Below are 20,277 nucleotides of genomic sequence, written 5' to 3'. Positions count from 1 at the left end.
AAAAACTTCATGTTGACCTTTTGACCTGTCGACCTAGCACCTGTCAACTTTGAAACATTGTCGACCTTCCAACCCTGTCAACCTAGTGACTGTCGACCTATAGTGGTCGACCTAGACACTGTCGATCTAATGATCCACACCCAACAGAAGAGCCATGCCAATGAACGGTTACAATCAGACACGTTAACATGTAGTACACAGTCAGTAACCCATTAATCTTCACAGCAATTCAGAGTAACTCAGAAGTTTAGATTTTGGCAGAATACGGCAGGCCTTTGCCTTGCCTTTATTAGCTCCTTCGGTTCCTTTGATACCCTTAAGGCCCGTACACACTGGTCGATATATCGGTCGTTCTTTTGAACGGCCGATATATCGCGGGACCGTCGGCCAGTGTGTACGGCCGATACGTCTGTGAACTCCGTCGTTCACAGACGTATCGCGTCGGCCGCGCAGTACAGCCGACGGCCAATATATCTACCGATATATTGGCGCGTTGCTGTGTGTGTACGACCGCCCGTACACATGCTGCGGCGGCCGGCGGTGATTGACAGCTGAACTGGGCGGGCGTGTGTACACGCCCGCCCAGTTCATGACGTCAGTCCCCGACAGATCGAGCAGTGTGTATGCTGAACACACTGCTCGATCCGTTCATAGCTATATCTGCAGATCAATTGATCTGCAGATATATCTTTTAGTGTGTACCCACCTTTAACTCAGCTTTTTATGCTATAAACAAAATATTTTTGGAGATAATTTGAAACAGAGATGTGCCATATACTAAGTAATTATAGTGCAATATGATATTCATGGAAAACATGCTTGTGAGACTATGTAGAAAGTGAGCGAGTTCTGCAGCACTCTAGAGGGTCCCTCTATGTGGTGTACCAGTGACAGAACATGCCCACAGGTGATCACACACAATGCACACATCAATAATTCATGGCCTATTTTAGTAGAAACAGATCCTAAATGTCCATGGTTCAGCTCGGTTTCATTGCAGGGTTTGTGAAGATGGTGTGTACACAAGGCACAGGAAGGTGCAGGAAATGAGGACTGAAGAGTGTTAAGAATATAGACAAAGAAGACATAAAATATATACAGTATATATCATTTAATCTAGTAATGGAGTTTAAGGCAGCAGTATAAGATGTAAATGCACTTATTTCTTCACATATGAGGAAGGCACCAGTACATTTTTTAACCTGCATAGAAAGACTATTTAAACATTTATTTAGATATAGGGGAGATGGAAAAAAGGTGAAATGAAGGAAATTGGGAAGGTGTGACATGCATTATACAAATTGTTTGACAAATTGGGGTTTGATCATTTTTATGAATGAGTTTTCAGCCATCCCAACTCCTTTCTCCCCTTCCACATTACGCACTTCCATAAAAATGATATATTTTAGGTTTGACCTCTTAAATGGGGTGGTGGACAAGAAATGGTAAGCTGCATGCATTGGGGGAATAGTTTGGAGAGGAGGAGGTACAGAGAGGTGGAGGTTTGAGGGAACTGTGTGTAAAGAAAGATAAGGTTCTTTTGGCAAAGGGAGGAGGCTAAGTGACTTTGGTGACTCAGGGTTTTGGAAGGAGCAGTTGGTCCCAGGAGAGCAAGACCCGAAGCGGGACAGGGACCATAACAAAGGCTTGTCGGTCACCCAGGTAAGTTCAATTGGGGGAACGGGCAACCAAGAAATATGGGTGTGGAATTTACATTCTTGATATAGGAAAATAATAAACACATAATGTATTGTGCATAATACAGTATTTAATGGAGTGGATAATTAGGACAAAATTTGCACCAATTATTTCAACTTTTGCAATGAGAATCTAATTTGTAGTGGTCAGATCTGTTTATAATCACAAAGCATATGAATTAATGTAAAGAGCTGCTGTACTTGCCACTAGCTATATTTGTTTTATTAAGTACAGGTACACACAGTGTTGGATCCATGTTGCTGTAGGATGTATTAACTGTTGTATTTATGCATGAAGAATTTAGTCTGAGCTGTGCAGCCTGTTCCTATTTTCAAAAGATTTCATTCTAGCTGTACAGATCTTTTATAAGCTGGTGTGAACATTTGTATGTTTGTGTGGTATTACAACCATTAAGTTCTGAAAATTAAAATGTTATGTTTTTGCTGTTAATGGAATCTCATAGTTATGCTAATCAAATAATAAAAAGTCTCTAGTCTGGATGGCAAAACCAGATTTGAAACAAAAATCAAATAATGGCTGGATAAAAAAAAAAGTTATGTTGAAAAGTAAAGAAATGGGATTTGTCATCTCTGTTTACTACACAGACGCTGAACTGTGATAAATGATTCATTATATTTAAATGTAACTTGCATTCAGCAAGAAAGACATTGAACTAAATAAAGAGAAATAAAATGTGTCCATTAAATTGATCAGCCATTTCTTTGAGCTGTACTCTGGTAGAGGTGCAAAAATGTAAACATCACCACTTCAGGTATGTTTCTTTATTATCTGTATAACAATGGTGTTATTATGCATATTATTGATAGCATAATGGAAATAATACCTAAAAAAAAAAAAATGTCAGGGTGACAAATTGCCGCTCTATTTCAAAAAAGGCAACCGTTGTACATTGGACATCCTTTTCCACACCCAAATGTGCGGCCCTTGCTAATCGTGCACAGTCATTGCTATGCAGTGCAAGTTCTGTCGTAGGGTGATAGCAACGAGGACCCATGGCCAATGCAAGATACTGCATCTGTATATGTAGAAATATAGCAGAATTTGCAATTCTTAAGAGACATTGGGCCAGACGTACTAAGCCTTGAAAAGTGATAAATTGCACATTGATAATATTCCAGCAAACCAGCTCCTAACTGTCGTTTTTCAAACCCAGCCTGTAACATGGCAGCGCGGAGCTGATTGGCTGGTACTTTATCACTGTGAAATGTATCACTTTTCAAGGCTTAGTACATACCGCCCTGACTTGCTCTAAAAAAACTATGGGGCAGATTTATTAAGCCTGGTGAAGTGATAAAGTGGAAGGTGATAAAGAACCAACTTCCATGTTACAGGCTGGGTTTGAAAAATGACAGTTAGGAGCTGACTGGCTGGTGCATTATCACCTTCCACTTTATCACTTCACCAGGCTTAATAAATCTGCCCTATATGCTTTAGAAATATCTTATTTTTCGCAACGTAACAATGTGTTTTGCAGTGTTAAACATTATTTTGCCACTGTGTAGCGCTGTGCTTTCATATTCAGTGGATTGTACTGTATCTCATTTTACTTTGAACAACTCTTTCACATTTGTACATAAACTAATGGTGACCACTCATGGATCTGCTAGACCCTGTCATTAATGGAGTCTGGTCCAGTTTGTTCACATATTGAGGGTCAAATTGCACAGGTCTCGTTGTCTGCTTATGAAGTCTATTGCTTATTCTGATTATGGCAATTGACCAACAGAGCCGTTCCATGGGTGTAGGTCATTTAGGAGGATGCCTAGGGCACCACTACTCCAGTGGAGGAGCTTAGCAGCACATTGGCCTGACTCCAAAACATATAGCACACATTGATAGGAGCATTCACCAGGTGAAATTTTACCTCTCAACAGTAGAGCTACAGTAAATGGGGTTATTTTTTCCACAATGCCCGAAAATCACTGACTGTAATGCCTTTGCTGGGAGATGGACAGAGGAGCCGCCAGCACACCAGCTTGACCACGTTAACACCAGAAAGGAGATAGCCGGCATCAAGTTGTGATTTATTCATGTAACTGGGGGAAGTTTTGTAGTAGTTTCTTTCTGAGGGTGTGTATGAACACAAAGCTTGGTTGTGGGATTGACTGTAATTTAAGGAGCACCAGCTAAAATCTTGCCTAGGGCACCAAATCGGTCAGGGACAACTGTTTTGGCCAGTCATATTTTGTACACTATTGTACTACCTGCAATATTAGATCAAATTGGTTAAATATTTCTATGTTTATTTCATGTGGGGTCAGCTTGGGGTGTCAGCCTTTTTCATGGGATTTATTAGCAGGTTTTTTTTTTTTAAATGCTGCCTATGACTTCAATTAGACTTGTGCTAAAACATGATATATATCTCACTGTCACTAGGTAAGATTTCTGATGGGACTAGGGTGGCCAATCCCGGGATCGGCAGGATCCCGGGAGTTAGGCCTAAAATTGGCCAGGATTCAATCCCGGGATTGGAGCTTCCAATTCCGGGGATTTTGGGATTAGAAAGCCCCCTTGTTTTTTCAATGCCAGGCAGTGTTGAGCTTCCTCAGGAGGCACAGACACTGCCCAGCTCCTTCCTCCCAGCTCCTCCTGCCCCCATCTGTGTGCACTGTGCAGCGTGACGTGAAGTCAGAGGTCACGCTGCGCAGTCTGACGCCAGCTGCCCGCACTGCCTGGACTGCACTTTGCCGCCCACCGCCTGCAGCAAGTGAACCCGCCCGCACTCCCAGAGGATGGTGAGGAGGTCTGTGGGTTGGGCAGGTCTGGGAAGGGGAGTAGGAGGCCCTGAAAATTTTAATTTTCAAATCTTCAACTCAGTCCCGGGTATCCAGAGAATCCTGGGATTGATCATTTTTCAATCCCGTTACCCGGGATTGAAAAAAAGGCCCGGGATTGGCCCCCCTAGATGGGACTCTTAACTCTGGTGTTTCTTAAATCACATAAGCAGAGGCGTATCTAGAGAGGAGGGGACTCGTGTGCAGTCCCCATGTGTGGGCCCCCTCCTCTGCCATAGCCAGCAGCGCCGCTGTTAGCGCTCTCAGCACAGTTCCAGAGTCTACAGCGTATGCGCAGCACTCCCGGAAAAAAATGTCTGCCGTGCATGTGCTGTAGACACTGGCACTGTGCCAGAGTCTCTAATGCTCAGTGCTCTAGCAGCGGCGGTGCCGGCTATGGGAGAGGAGGGGGCCCACCCCACACACGGTCACCGATGGACGCAGGAAAGGTGAGTAAAGGAGAAATGGGTGCAGTGTGTGTGGTGTGGGCCCCCATGGACCCAGAGGCCTATGTGCACCGCACACACTGCACCCATTATAGAGACGCCACTGCACATAAGCTTTTTCTGTAGACAACATTAGTGATACACTGATCTGCGTTGCCAAACTTTGAAAATATTCGTCATTGACATTTTTAGGAACATGTTAATCAATGTTTTTACGTTGATTATCATGACCCCATCAAATCCATGACCTCAGAACTGTGAGGCAGTAATGCTAACCATTACACCATCTGTACTACAACAAAACTTGAGCCACACTGTACTTTATGAGTACAATAAGTGCCAGAATGTGTTTATGTTGATGTCTAAGGCCAAATACAGTGCAGTGTGTTATTTTATATACATGCTCAGAATGCAGTCACGAAGCTGATGGCAGGGGATGAAGCTGAATGGTGGTGATTATTTTAAGCATTGCTAGAGTTGGGTGTGGTGGGGATTCCCTTGCATAGTAGGGAGTTCCCTGTAACTGCAAGTTCTTATCAGGCAAAACAGAGGGTGGTCTGCGTCAGAGATATCCAGTGGCAAATATTCAGTTGCTATTGGTACGGTACAGTAACTCTCAATTCCAGGCATTTTTTTTATTTTTTATTATCATCGCTCTGTGTTTAGCACTATGCAAGAAAATAGAAGACAGCAGGATACAATGTGGAAATAAATTACCCCAAGTATATTAAAATCAAAGACTTGCAGTTATCACATTCTGTTTGTTTATATGTAGATAAATATGCATTGTCTTTAAAAACTCCTGAATAAAAGTTAATTTTACTCTATAATTTTCAGAGCATACGCTTAGACATACCTCCCAACATGACCCTCTCCAGGAGGGACACAATGCTCTGCTTCTGGACTTTTCTCTTAATGTATGATTGCCATCACCTGTTTTGAACAGGTAAATGGATAAGAAAGGTGTTTCAGCACAGGTGATGGCAGTCATACATTAGAGGGAAGTCCAGGAGCAGAGCATTCTGTCCCTCCTAGAGAGGGTCATGTTGGGAGGTATGGCTTAGAGGCGACAGTAATTAACTGAAGAATGTGCTAAATCACAGGTTCTCAAACTCGGTCCTCAGGAGTCAGGACCCCACACAGTGCATGTTTTGTAGGTAACCCAGCAGGTGCACAGGTGTTATTTATTACTCCCTGACACATTGTAAAAGGTCCACAGGTGGAGCTAATTATTTAACTTGTGATTCTGTGAGGAGATCTGCAAAACATGCACTGTGTGGGGTCCTGAGGACCGAGTTTGAGAACCTATGTGCTAAATGATCAGCATTAAGCAAAACAAAAAGGCATCAGTTTACATAGGTTATCACCAACCTGCGGAGCAAGCAGGCAGGGACAGAGGCCCCCGTAGCTGGGATGTAGTGTACAAACCTTTGAGTACTACCCTTGTTTCTTTGTAGGCAGAACATCAAGTTTAGTAGCACAACATATGTACTTAAATAAAAATAAAATAAAAAAATCAGTACAATTACTGCCTATATAAATATACCAGAATAATAAATCTACCAGTATATGTAGTAAGCTGGAGGTGTTAAAAAACAAAAACAAAAAAAATAAACAGTCATTTCAGGGTTTTTTTATTCACTTAAACTTTGAAGATTATGTTCTGGAACCCTGATAGTTCTGGAACTAGAGGATTACTGGTAATTGATTACGGTAAATGCTTTAAATGAAACGGAAGTCCTAGTTAAATATGTTTGAGAAATGTAACATAATAGCTTAAATAACGGACAAAATACCAAATAGCAGAGAGTTCACAGACACTTATGGACAATGGCCCAAATGAATTAAGGGGTCTATTTACTAAGCCTTGGATGGAGATAAAGTGGACAGAGATAAAGTACCAGCCAGTCAGCTCCTAACTGCCATGTTACAAGCTGTGTTTGAAAAATGACAGTTATTAGCTGATTGGCTGGTAGTTTATCTCCATCCAAGGCTTAGTAAATAGACCCCTAATCCTTAAAAAGTGATCACGTGGAGATGGATAAATAGTGATAAATGACCAGCCAATCAGCTTCCTAACTGCCATGTTACAGGCTGTGTTTGAAAAATGACAGTTAGGAACCGGATGGCTGGTACTTTATCACTCTTTGGGGTCTATTTACTAAGCCTTGGATCGAGGTAAAGTGGATGGAGATAAAGTACCAGCCAATCAGCTTCTAACTGTCATTTTTCAAACCCAGAATGTGACAAGGCAGTTAGGAGCTGATTGGCTGGTACTTCACCTCCATCCACTTTATCTCCATCCAAGGCTTAGTAAATAGACCCCTTTATCAGACTCCACTTTATCACTTTTCAAGGCTTAATACATTTGGGCCTATATGCTGCACAATGGTTTGAGTTTATTCTAAGACCTAATTCTGTGTTCCACTTTACAGGTGTGCTGGGCACTGGAACAATCAGGGAAATAACCAGCTGAAAGCAAAATGACATCGAACGAATCTGTAAGTAAAACAGTCCCAGGCTAACATGGGCTTTTATAGGTGGGATTCTTCCTTCACCTTTCACTAAAGAGAAGTTGTGTAACACATGTAATATACTGATGCAAATGTGACACTATGGGAGCTCTGCCTTAGCGCGGTCTTTAAGTCACTCAACAAAAGTCATAGTTAGTATTAGTAAAGCTTACAGTGTATAAAAAAATGGGAAGGAGTACTAAGCCACCCCAATAGATTTTTTTCCTGTATGAATCCTGAAGGCAAAATGTTATTCAGTTTTTATCTGACTGTCCACTGCATTTAGCAGTACATCACACCTAACCATCGCACTACAACCAGGCCTAGTAGCTCTTCCCGAACTCTAGGACAGTGTCCAAATGACATTTGTTGACTGCCAAAAAGCATAGGGCATGCATTTTTGTAGACATGGTCAGCAAAGATGTCATTCAGCCACCCTCTGCCTGCTTAGGTATCACTATTATTTTCAGAACCCTTCAATTATTTTATGTATAAATATTCTGCTCAGCAAGTCACAGCCTTTGATATATTTAAAAGTTTCTTTAAAAGCCAAAGTATTGCTGGTAAAATGTATAGCCCTAAGAACAACGTACCTTTATTTCACCAAGAACACATCACTTAGTGATTGACCATGGTGGTCTTAAGATACCCACAGACATTTGAAGAAAAAACAAATGCAATTCTATTTAAGCTTTACAATTACACCAAGTCCTAACACAACTCTGATCTCACATTACCAACATCTAAAATTGCATTAAGCTATCCTACAGTGTGATCTGTACCCAGTGGTGAATTTTCCATTAGGCAATGAGGCAAGTGCCTAGGGCGGCACTTGTTTGGGGGCGTCACATGGATGCTTGTATTGGTACTGTCAGTTTAAAAAGTGCCAGTAACTGTAAAATATATCTACTATACTGCACCATATACCATCTTGAATGGAGTGTAAATGGGCAGGACATGCACATACTGCCCCTGTAAGCTGTCCTACTTAGTAAATATGTAAATAGTCAGCTTTGCAACTAAGCAGATCTATGTAGTCTGCAGCCACACATCCAATGGGATGTAGTTATGTGACCGGTGGTCACAATACCCCTCCTACATCCCGTACACTCACAATTCCGACGGTCGGCATGCCGACCAACAGGGACTGTTCACACTCACAATCCACGACACTCGAGCCTGCAAGGGGCTTGTTGGGCTCAAATACCAGCCGGTTTACTGGCATCGGTATGCTGACCACCAATCTCCTGACTGCCGGTCACGAATACCACACCCTATCTAATACCTTGCAGCCACATACTACATAGATTGGTTCAGCTGCAATGTTGATCATTTTTTTTACAAAGTACAAGGAGAGCTTCAAATAGTTAGAATTCTCTAGCTTTCATTGTAAACATAATAAAAATGTCATAGTGGCTTTTTTTATTATTCTATTAAATTGACTATCATCAATTGAGGGCTTATAACCACTCAATAAAAATAATAATATGAGGCAGGCAGGGGGAGGACGTTACTGTTGTACCTAGGGGCACCCTCACCCCTAAATCCGCTCCTGTCTATACCAGTAAACAGAATGTGGTGTCAGTAAAACTCATCTGATCTTGGTGTTGCACCCACAATGTCTTAATTTCAACCTACATCTTGTGATCCACCAGAATTGCATGAACCACGCCCACCAGAACATTAAATTATAACGGATAAATAGTTAGATGGACTAACCGCAACATGGAATTAATCTTACCCAATTAATTCTTCTCTTTCCTTTAAAGCTCAACTATGATAAAGATTTGGAAGGAGCCCTAGATATTGGAAGTTATGGAGACCCAGAGTCAACCATAGCTAGCGATGAACGTAAGTAACAGAACTTTTCGGTATCGCAAACTTATAATACAAAAAAATCATACCCAAAAATTACTTTGGCTTCTTTGGTGTTGATGAATTCCTTTTAAACTGGTGCTCCGCTAGACTAGGAAAAGACAGATGTTGGCTATCTCTGCTCTAACTCAAACCCTATTCGAAATAAGGATCACATAGGGTTTGAGGTTAAAAAAGAGGCAGACTAGATGGGCCAAGTGGTTCTTATCTGCTGTCTAATTCTATGTTTCTAGTAAGTTTATACACCACTATCTTGTCATTTTCTTAATACAAGCGTAGGACGGAACTTTCTTCTGTTCTAATGTGATACAAGAGATATCAAACCTTGGAGAGAGAAAAGCTCAACCAATCAGGTCCTAACTGTCATTTTTCAAACACAGACTGTAAAATGGTAATTAGAAACTGATTGGTTGGTACTTTAACGCTCTCTGAGGTTTGATACATAGGTGGTCATTCCGAGTTGTTCGCTCGCTAGCAGTTTTTAGCAGCTGTGCAAACGCTATGCCGCCTCCCACTGGGAGTGTATCTTAGCTTAGCAGAAGTGCGAACTAAAGGATCGCAGAGCGGCGGCAAACTTTTTTTGTGCAGTTTTAGAGTAGCTCAATACCTACTCAGCGCTTGTGATCACTTCAGACTGTTCAGTTCCTGTTTTGACGTCACAAACACGCCCTGCGTTCGCCCAGCCACGCCTGCATTTTTTCTGGCACGCCTGCGTTTTTCCGAACACTCCCTGAAAACGGTCAGTTGACACCCAGAAACGCCCTCTTCCTGTCAATCACTCTGCGGCCAGCAGTGCAACTGAAAAGTTTTGCTAGACCTTGTGTGAAACTACATCGTTCTTTGTAATAGTACAACACACGTGCGCATTGGGCCGCATGCGCAGAAGAGTCTTTTTTTGCCTCATTGCTGCACAGCGAACGAATGCAGCTGGCGATCAACTCGGAATGACCCCCATAGTCCCTTTTGTCTCCAAGTATTGAAAAATAATTACCAAGATATATTTTATATGGCAGTACAGCGTACACTTATAACTATATAATGATCCCATCAAGAGAAATGCAGAATTGTAGGGTGCAGCTATGCACATCATGCAGCATAAAATGCAATGCTATTTTATGGTAACCCAGTGGTTTCCAAACTTTTTTTGAATCAAGATGCCCTAGATTATCAGATTTGTTTTCATGGCACTCCTAGGCCCAAAGTTTCTCATTGAGAAATTTAGGAAAAAATATGAAATTACTTAAATTGTGTTTATATGTCATCCTTATGGTCATTTGTGTGGTGAGAGACAAGATTTGCTTCTGGTTGTCCACATATTTTATCACTGGCAGCCACCAGCACTGGTTTTGCCTATTACATTGACAATAATTTAAATTGCTCCTGGACCACCAACCCAAGGCACCCCTGCAAGTGTCCTGAGGCACCCCAGGGTGCCTAGGCACACAGTTGAGAATCACTGTGTTTACCACAATATTTCAATACATAATACATATCAATATATTAAATATTTATTTATTAACAGTATCTTATATAGGCCCTCATTCCGAGTTGTTAGCTCGTTAATTTTTTTCGCATTGGAGCGATTCTCCGCTAACTGTGCATGCGCAATGTTCGCACTGCGGCGGCGCCAAGTAAATTTGCTAAGAAGTATTTTACTCACGGCATTACAAGGTTTTTTCTTCGTTCTGGTGATCGGAGTGTGATTGACAGGAAGTGGGTATTTCTGGGCGGAAACTGGCCGTTTTATGGGTGTGTGTGAAAAAACGCTGCCATTTCTGGGAAAAACGCGGGAGTGGCTGGAGAAACGGGGGAGTGTCTGGGCGAACGCTGGGTGTGTTTGTGACGTCAAACCAGGAACGACAAGCACTGAACTGATCGCACTGCAAGAGTAAGTCTCGAGCTACTCAGAAACTGCACAGAGAAATCTTTTCGCAATATTGCGAATTTTTCGTTCGCAATTCTGCTAAGCCAAGATACACTCCCAGAGGGCGGCGGCTTAGCGTGTGCACTGCTGCGAAAAGCAGCTTGCGAGCGAACAACTCGGAATGAGGGCCATAGTGCAGAATATTGCGTTGCACTTTACAACTGGAAACAACAATGATAAAACAAAACTGGGTAATAACAAACAGTCATAGAGGCAGGAAGGCCCTGCTTACAATCTACTGTGTGTGTGTATATAGTATATGATTGGACTCGGCAACAATATTTTTTTTACGTTTTATTTTTGGTACCAGAATAACACAAAAATGTGACAAATGTAGAACCTAAAATAAGTGATAGATCATATACAACACAAGTTCCAGATGTCCCTAGTGTAAGCGTGGAGTAAATAGAGCTAATGTTTTATGAGGAAGACAAATGAGAGTTTAGAAAACACAAGGAAGCCTCTATTGAAAAACCCAGGGAGAAGGGATATAAATGTCAGTTCCAGGGACGTGCGGTGAGCTAAATGGCTCGGGAGACACTGGCTAGCACCTGAGACAGATTTACACACAATATGTGGCCATTATACACAGGTGCAGCAGTATAAACTCCTGAAAATTTGGTGAGTTTTGATCAGAGATGTGCACTGCCTCACCTGCCATAGACTTTTTACACCAGAGTTTTGGCTATAAAAATTAGAATAATGCAAAAACGATATTTCAAACAAATTATTTGTATTTTTCATATACTTTATACAGTCAAAACTCTGGCACAAATGTTAGTATGAGAGGAAAGGCTCTGCCTCACCCCACCGCATGTCACTGGTCCGTTCTATCAATATATGACTGCTTTGCTTTTTTTAAGTTTGAGTACAAGGTCAGGAGTACACTGCATCTCATGAGTGGTCATCAAGAAATTAGGCTTAAAGGGTGCCCTGCAGGGAAGTGTTGTGGTGTTAATGTAACAATAATATTTTAAGTACGGAATTGCTATCAGGCATGGTTAGTGACTTCTCCCAAAATCAATCATAATGCAAACCAATGAGCTCACAGTAATCTGCCCATCCCTTCCACCCTCCATTATTTTTCTGATTGAAAAAGGTGGACCAGGTATTAGGAAATGAAAGTTACAAAGTATGGATAATATCTCAAACACCAGGTCCTCTGCTGCTCGGGTCCAGATTATAGTAAAATGTATATTACCGGGCACATGAAGCCGATGTGCTTCTTATTGCATGTGCAGGGGAGGCGATCATGCTAGAGTTTCCATGTGCCACACTTGTGATTGTCACCCTGCTGGCCAACCCACTTCTCAAAATGACATTAAGGGGTATATTCAATTAGCGTTGGATCCATTCCGACATGCATTTATCGGAATGGATCCGACAACAACCCCTATTCAAATCTCATCTCAATTCGACTTTTTCAAGTCGAATTGAGATGACGGACCCAGAGGAGGAGAAGGTGGGGGAGCTGCGGGGAGACCAGCGGGGACAGCCGCCGGCAGTTGGAGGAGTTCAGCGCTACAGTAGCGCTGCAGGAGGATGTCACACAGCCGCCCGACCTCACGGCAGTGTCCACCCGGCTCCAGCAAGCGTGACCTCACTTGCTGGAGCCGGGTGGACACTGCCATGAGCGGCGCGGCTGTGTGACATCCTGCTGCAGCGCTGTGCTGTAGTGCTAATCTCCCCAGTATGCCCGCGGCTGTCCCCCGTCTCCCTGACACTCCCCCCCCTCTCCTCCTCTGGGTCCCACATCTCAGTCCGACATTTTTTTTATGTCGGACTGAGATGGTCGAAAAAGGGGGCCAAAACCTGTCGGTTTTGGCCCCGTTTTCGACACAAGCACGTGGATCGGCAGCTATTCCGCCGATCCACGTGCTTTTTGACAAGTCGAATTCATCAACTTGCCGAAAAATTGTGGGATATATTGAATAGGCCGAATCACAATTCGACCTTAAAAAGTCGAAAACTGCCGTCTTTTCAACAGACGGCAGGTTTCGACTTTAATTGAATATACCCCTAAAACTTTATAACTGAGGATTGTGTTTGAAAGCGTGATAATAGATTCATATGAAAGGAGCATATTTGCTGTTGGTACTGCACATCAGGACATAACATGGCATTTAGTCTTTGCTTTGTGTAGGGCAGAGCCAGCAGACGGAGAAGAGGAGGTCCAAACTGTATACATTTATTAGGTGAGTTTTCGGTCCTGAATACAGTGACTCCCTATAATGAGTTCGGTAACTATAGCTGCCTGCACTGCAACCATGTCTCTTTAGTTTGAAAACCATGCCCTCATTCCGAGTTGTTCGCTCGCTAGCTGCTTTTAACAGCATTGCACACGCTAAGCCGCCGCCCTCTGGGAGTGTATCTTAGCTTAGCAGAATTGCAAACGAAAGATTCGCAGAATTGCGAATAGAAATTTCTTAGCAGTTTCTGAGTAGCTCCAGACTTACTCAGCCATTGCGATCAGTTCAGTCAGTTTCATTCCTGGTTTGACGTCACAAACACACCCAGCGTTCGCCCAGACACTCCCCCGTTTCTTCAGACACTCCCGCGTTTTTCCCAGAAACGCCAGCGTTTTTTCACACACGCCCAGAAAACGGCCAGTTTCCGCCCAGAAACACCCACTTCCTGTCAATCACACTACGATCACCAGAACGATGAAAAATCCTCGTTATGCCGTGAGTAAAATACCTAACTTTTGTGTAAAATAACTAACCGCATGCGCTCTGCGAACCTTGCGCATGCGCAGTAAGCGACTAATCGCAATATAGCGAAAATCGGCAACGAGCGAACAACTCGGAATGACCCCCCATGTCTGACTACCCTGCTATCATGACTGCTTATGGGTGAATCCAATTAGCTGTGATAATTTTTGTAAGCCAATAAAAACCGCCTGATATTTTACTGATGATCATTATCGGGCTATCCAACTATAGGACTCACTATCCGAAAAAGGACCCACTATCGTGTGATAACACATGAGTTCCTGGTCCCATGTATTATCGTGGCTCCGAGGGCTGCTTATTGCAGATTATGCTTCAGGTGCCCCAGGCACGGAAAGCATAATCCCAGATAAGTGCCGGTTATCGGGGCTAATTTGACAGCCTCCAGCGAAACTATGAGCAGCTGTAAATTACCGCTGCTAATAGGATACCCCCCTTAGTCTGAAAACCATGTCTCTATGATCAATTCACTTGGGGCTAAATTGATGTAGATGGCAAAATTGGTGCAGATTTAAAGGCATGTGTTGATTAGAATTACTGGTTCTGGACCCTATATAGATATATAGATGTATTGGCAGCTTTCACCTTCAGGACATCATAGTATAGCTTCGTAAAGTGAAATAGTGTGACCCCATTATAGCACAGTTTGAAAATTGTTGATTTGTTAGTAAGGAATGTTAGGTTAGAGATACAATTTATGTTCACGACGATGGAGTTTAATAACCTGAAACCTCAAAAACATCACATATAAGCTTTTATATGCTAATTTTCTTTTAGCTAATGTGGGTGGAGGCTAAGAAAAGTGTAGAATTGATCAATATTGGTGATTTATTGCTCTTTACAAGGATTAGAAGCATTGCGGTAAAATCCTGCCTTTAACTTTAAATGGGGAAGATATATTGTGGGACCCTTTTTAAAAAAAGTGATACTACAATCTTCCGCTCTCCTCCTGCGAGTCTGTTTTTCAGACGGTCAACATATTGGGGGATCCACGGATCATATAATCTGGAAAGGAGGAGGCGGATGGAAGACAGAGGGCAGGCAGGACGATACAGCGAGAACAGAAGTAGGTGGCTATAGACATGTCTTATTTCCATAGCACAAGTGGCTTTCTATGGACAGGTTCTTCTGGAAATTGTATTTTAGCAGTTAGGGAACCCCAAATCTATTTCGTAACCACAAACTAACTGGGAATAAATCTTGTTTAATTTTTGAAAGCTCCAAACATCAGTGATTATAAATGCATATTCAGATTGACAAACAAAAGAAACAAACTCTATATTCTCAGAATTAATTAACCGGCAAGATATTAAAATATATTCTTTTGCCCTGAATATTTTTGGACTTTTTACATTTTTTTATGATGCAGTACAGTCTGTTGATGCTACCAGAGAAGGAGGACTCCATCAAATGCTTTGAAGTAACATAGAAACATAGAATTTGTCGGCAGATAAGAACCGCTTGGCCCATCTAGTCTGCCCCTTTTTTTTTTTTTTTTATATATTATTTTTTTTTATCACTAACCTTATTTGATCCTTATTTCTTTGTAAGGATATCCTTATGTCTATCCCATGCATGTTTAAATTGCTCTACTGTCTTAGCCTCTACCACCTCTGATGGGAGGCTATTCCACTTGTCCACTACCCTTTCTGTGAAATAATTTTTCCGCAAATTTCCCCTGAACCTCCCCCCCTCCAGTCTCAGTGCATGTCCTCGTGTCCTATTGCTTCTCTTCATTTGGAGAATGTTTCCCTCCTGGACTTTGTTAAAACCCTTCATATATTTGAAAGTTTCTATCATGTCCCCCCTTTCTCTTCTCTGCTCCAAACTATACATATTGAGATTTCTTAGTCTTTCTGGGTATGTTTTGTGATGTAGGCCATGCACCATTTTAGTTGCCCTCCTTTGTACAGTTTCTAATGTATTAATATCCTTTTGAAGATATGGCCTCCAGAACTGAATACAGTATTCTAGATGAGGCCGTACCAATGACCTATACAGTGGCATTATTACTTCTTTCTTTCTGCTGCTGATTCCTCTCCCAAGGAGCACCTCTCCCAAGCAGCACCTGTCCTCCTGTTCTGTCTTAGATGATATCCTAAGTGTAGAGCTCAGTTGTTTACCTTAGGAGAGACCACCAGCAAGGCTAAAGCTGGCTATTAGGAGAATGGGCATTTATTGTATAGGTGTGTATACTGTGCTGATGCAGGAGCGTTAGCCGATAAACAGCTTATAATGCTCCTGCAAAGGTCAGCAAAGGGAGGTTGTATCATATCTGCTGTTTAATAATTATTGGGCCGACCTTCCGGATCCCAGCTCAAACACATATATACAGTTCACGTCAGTATTGTATGTGTGTGTACAGGAGTCAGCAGAAGGTCAAGCCAGGGAGACACTGCTCTGCTCATTTGGTGTGTTAACCTGATCAGCAGGGTGATTGTACAGCATAATTACCTACCTGACCCTCTCCATGAGGGAGAAAATGCTCTATTCCTGGACTTTCCTGGTAATGTATAATTGCCATCACCTGTGGTGAAACACCTTTCTTATCAATTAACTAGCTCACCACAGGTGATGGCAATCATACATTACCAGGAAAGTCCAGGAACAGAGCATTTTCTCCCTCATGGAGAGGGTCAGGTAGGCAAGTATGTTGTACAGGTGTGTACCCATTAGAGCAGTGGTTCCCAAACTGTGTGCCGTGGCACCCTGGGGTGCCGCGGGACACTTACAGGGGTGCCTCAGGTTGGTTGTCAAGGACCAATTCAAACTATTTATTGTCAATTTAATAGGCAAAACCAGTGCTGGTGGCTGCCAATTATAAAATATGTGGACATACAGAAGCAAATCTTGTCCCTCACCACACAACTGACCCTAAGGATGACATATAAAAATAATTTACTTAATTTAATATTTTTTTCTAAATTACTCAATAAGAAACTTGTGGCCTAGGGGTGCCGTGAAAAAAAAATATGACACTCCAGGGTGCCGTGACTCACAAAAGTTTGGGAACCACTGCATTATAGTAATAGAAACATTCAAGAATCTTTTTCCATTTTCTAATTGAACTTACACAGCGTTTGCAGCCGTGGTACCACATAATATAGTTGATAGGAACTACAGCTCTGCTGTCATAACTCCACTTTGGGGCCTATTCATCACTGGGGACCTTTCTCGACAATAAATCTGGTTTATTTTTTTTTATATATGGCTTGCCAGTAAGGGGTAACTTATTGATTCGATGACCTGACTTCAGATATGCACCTCTATGTTTGTTAAATAGGCTCATGCATGCATAGATCTAGGGAAGCTGTTGAATACTGCTGCCAACATGGCATACCTCTGGCAATGGCAGGGCTAACCTCAAATCTGCATGCCTGGACCCAAGATATTAGTTACATTTATACAAATGCATCTTTTTCCAGAACTGAGATACATTAATTTGGATATGCTATATAGTAAATGCAATAAGGGGTATTTACTAATAATTTATGAAGGTACGGATTAGCACATAATACATATAAAAATCACCATTTATGTAATTAGTCCTATCTGACTGTACATCCCTTGATAGCACCATTCACACACCTGGATTTATCATGAGAATCTTAAAAACAAAACCAGGTGCTAGTGCAGGCCCTTGGGCCATGTTTCTAGATCACCTGCGTACAGTGTATTCAGTTCAGCTTTGTCTAGGTCAGGGGTCAGGGAACTTTTTTACCTTTTACCCCAAAATATATTTATATACGCCAATGTTACCCCCTTGATTTGAAAGGAAGGAAATCTTATATTATTGTGCATATATACTGGTTATCACTGTTTATATGGCATTTCTGAGATTGTGTGTGTGTGTGTGTGTGTGTATATATATATATATATATATATATATATATATATATATATTGAGTATCCCTTATTCAAAATCACACATTTTTGTTTTCTACTGAGATAATGACACATATATATGTATATTACATTATATATCTACATAATATATGTGTATATATATATATATATATATATATATATATATATATATACACATACATACATACATACATACATACTATATAACATAGATGTCATTATCTCAGTAGGGGACCCAAAAATGTTGGATTTTGGATAAGGGATACTCAATATTTGTATATATATATATATATATATGTGTGTGTGTGTGTGTGTGTGTGTGTGTGTGTGTGTGTGTGTGTGTGTGTGTGTGTGTGTGTGTGTGTGTGTGTATGTATGTGTGTATATATATATATATATATATATATATATATAAAATCAAAGAAAAGACGGCGGCACTCCAGGACTTGTATGGTCAAAATCAGTGTATTAGAGGCATCACAAACAGTGTAGTTCTGACGTTTCGGGGCCCATAGCCCCTTTTTCAAGGTGTGTGAAAAAAGGGGCTACAGGCCCCGAAACGTCGGAACTACACTGTTTGTGATGCCTCGAATACACTGATTTTGACCATACAAGTCCTGGAGTGCCGCCGTCTTTTCTTTGATCATATTCATACCTTACTGCGGAGGGCATCTGGGCCATCTTAACCACATCACTGGGAGTGCCGGACTGCACAAAACTATGTATACATATATATAAAAATAATATTTTTTTTACATTTTTTTTATTTATTATTTTCGCCAATTATTTTTTGGCAATGAATGAGTTAATTAACACTTTCTCCCCAAAACACCAGAATGAATGTAAGAAAGATGAATGAGGGGGGAAGGGGGGCACGACTTTTAGGAGACAGATGGTCACATCTTCACCTCGGTAATGTCAGTGGGAATTTCCCACTGTTATGTGGGCCACTGTCTGATCCTGTGGAACTCCGTCAGCGGTCAGCCACAGAACACTTCAAGTTCTGTGCGTGGGTTGGCAGGCCGCGGGCGGGAGGACAGCACAGGGCGGGCGTGAGGGAGCGCGGTGTGATGTCAGCACGTCACACCGTGGACAGGTACACATCACAGGGCGTCCAGGAGCACAGCGCAGGGTGGGCAGGAGGGAGCGCAGTGTGACGTCAGCATGTCACATCGCAAGCCGGCTGGTGCTGGATGGGGCTGTGTCTTGGCAGCGCGACCGTCCATTACCTCCAGGATTTTCATTTTTACCCCATTTGGGGTAATTAATTCCTTTATCTTGACCACTGGTCTAGGTGTTCATTGGGTAACCAATACCTGATGCACTTCATACATATATACAGCCTTACTGTGCCTGCAGCAGTATGTGGGTTTGTTCAAACACCTCTATCACATTTGGTCACCTTTGTAGGTCATGCTGTGAACAGAGCACCGATGTGAAGTTAGTGCTGTTAAAATTCTGCTGATTTAGGGATAAGTGATGCCTATGCCGAAACATACAGAATGTGCAATGCAATCTTCTCATGTGCTGGCAATGCAGGCTTTCTATTTCTGCACATGTGACCAGTAAAAATGCTTTGGCATGGAGATTGATGATCACTGATCCCACAGCATTGTTACTGGCATTTGCTGTATTCTCACATAACAGTCACACTGAGCTGCAGTCACTGAATTATCTAATCTAATCTAATCAAGCCCATACATCTAACTGCACAATTTGTTTAATTGGAAACCTGTGGGCCACTTCCCACAAGATTATTGGGAGACAGTTAGCAAAGCTCCTGTTCCAGAAAATACCTTTCTAAACAAAATGCACATGCAAGTAAAAAAAAATGTTTCATTGAATATACACCATTGTGCCTGTTTTTACCAATTGGTCATTTTTTTTCAGTCTTGTCTCTCAAGGTGGCTTTTGAGTGTCCGCACTGTTTGGAGCCTCAAAAGAGGTGCATCACTAACCTCAATATAGTCTAGGCCACAGGTTCTCAAACTCTGTCCTCAGGACCCCACACAGTGCATGTTTTGCAGGTCTCCTCACAGAATGACAAGTGAAATAATTAGCTCCACCTGTGGACCTTTTAAAATGTGTCAATGAGTAATTAATACACCTGTGCACTTGCTGGGTTACCTGCAAAACATGCACTGTGTGGGGTCCTGAGGACCGAGTTTGAGAACCCCTGGTCTAGGCTAAGCAAAGCACATGCTAACGGCCTTTGCACAAAATGACAGAAGCTTTTCAACATAAATATCACTTATACTCCTTTCACATAGCACAAATAACCCGGTATATTGCCGGGTCGAGGTGCGGCGTGAAAGGGGTACTTTCCGAATTCCCAGGTCACCTGACCTGGTATTTCAACCCAGGAATAAAGCAGGGTTATTCCCAGGTTATTACCGGGTCAGGTGCAGTGTGCAGTGTGAACGGGTTGCC

The 20,277-nt window shown here is 42.0% G+C and overlaps 1 protein-coding gene across 4 annotated transcripts in view; it reads left to right on the top strand.

The window, feature by feature from the left end:
• SLC4A1 (solute carrier family 4 member 1 (Diego blood group)) overlaps positions 1-20,277 on the top strand; it is a 92,392-nt gene that overhangs the window by 6,287 nt on the left and 65,828 nt on the right. The window contains exons 1-5 of one of the 4 annotated variants that reach the window (XM_063959939.1): positions 1,539-1,662; positions 7,375-7,440; positions 9,222-9,303; positions 13,395-13,446; positions 14,949-15,046. In XM_063959939.1, the coding sequence (XP_063816009.1) occupies positions 7,423-7,440; positions 9,222-9,303; positions 13,395-13,446; positions 14,949-15,046 (250 nt within the window). In that variant the 5' untranslated portion in view covers positions 1,539-1,662; positions 7,375-7,422. Of the gene's footprint in view, positions 1-1,538; positions 1,663-7,374; positions 7,441-9,221; positions 9,304-13,394; positions 13,447-14,948; positions 15,047-20,277 lie in introns of those variants that run through there. The other 3 variants (XM_063959940.1, XM_063959941.1, XM_063959942.1) reach the window with 3 other exon arrangements.

Source organism: Pseudophryne corroboree, chromosome 3, assembly GCF_028390025.1.
Source record: "Pseudophryne corroboree isolate aPseCor3 chromosome 3, aPseCor3.hap2, whole genome shotgun sequence".
NCBI classification, from domain to species: Eukaryota; Metazoa; Chordata; class Amphibia; order Anura; family Myobatrachidae; genus Pseudophryne; species Pseudophryne corroboree.
Note: the sequence above shows the minus strand (reverse complement) of the source record. Positions and strands in the feature narration are given on the sequence as shown.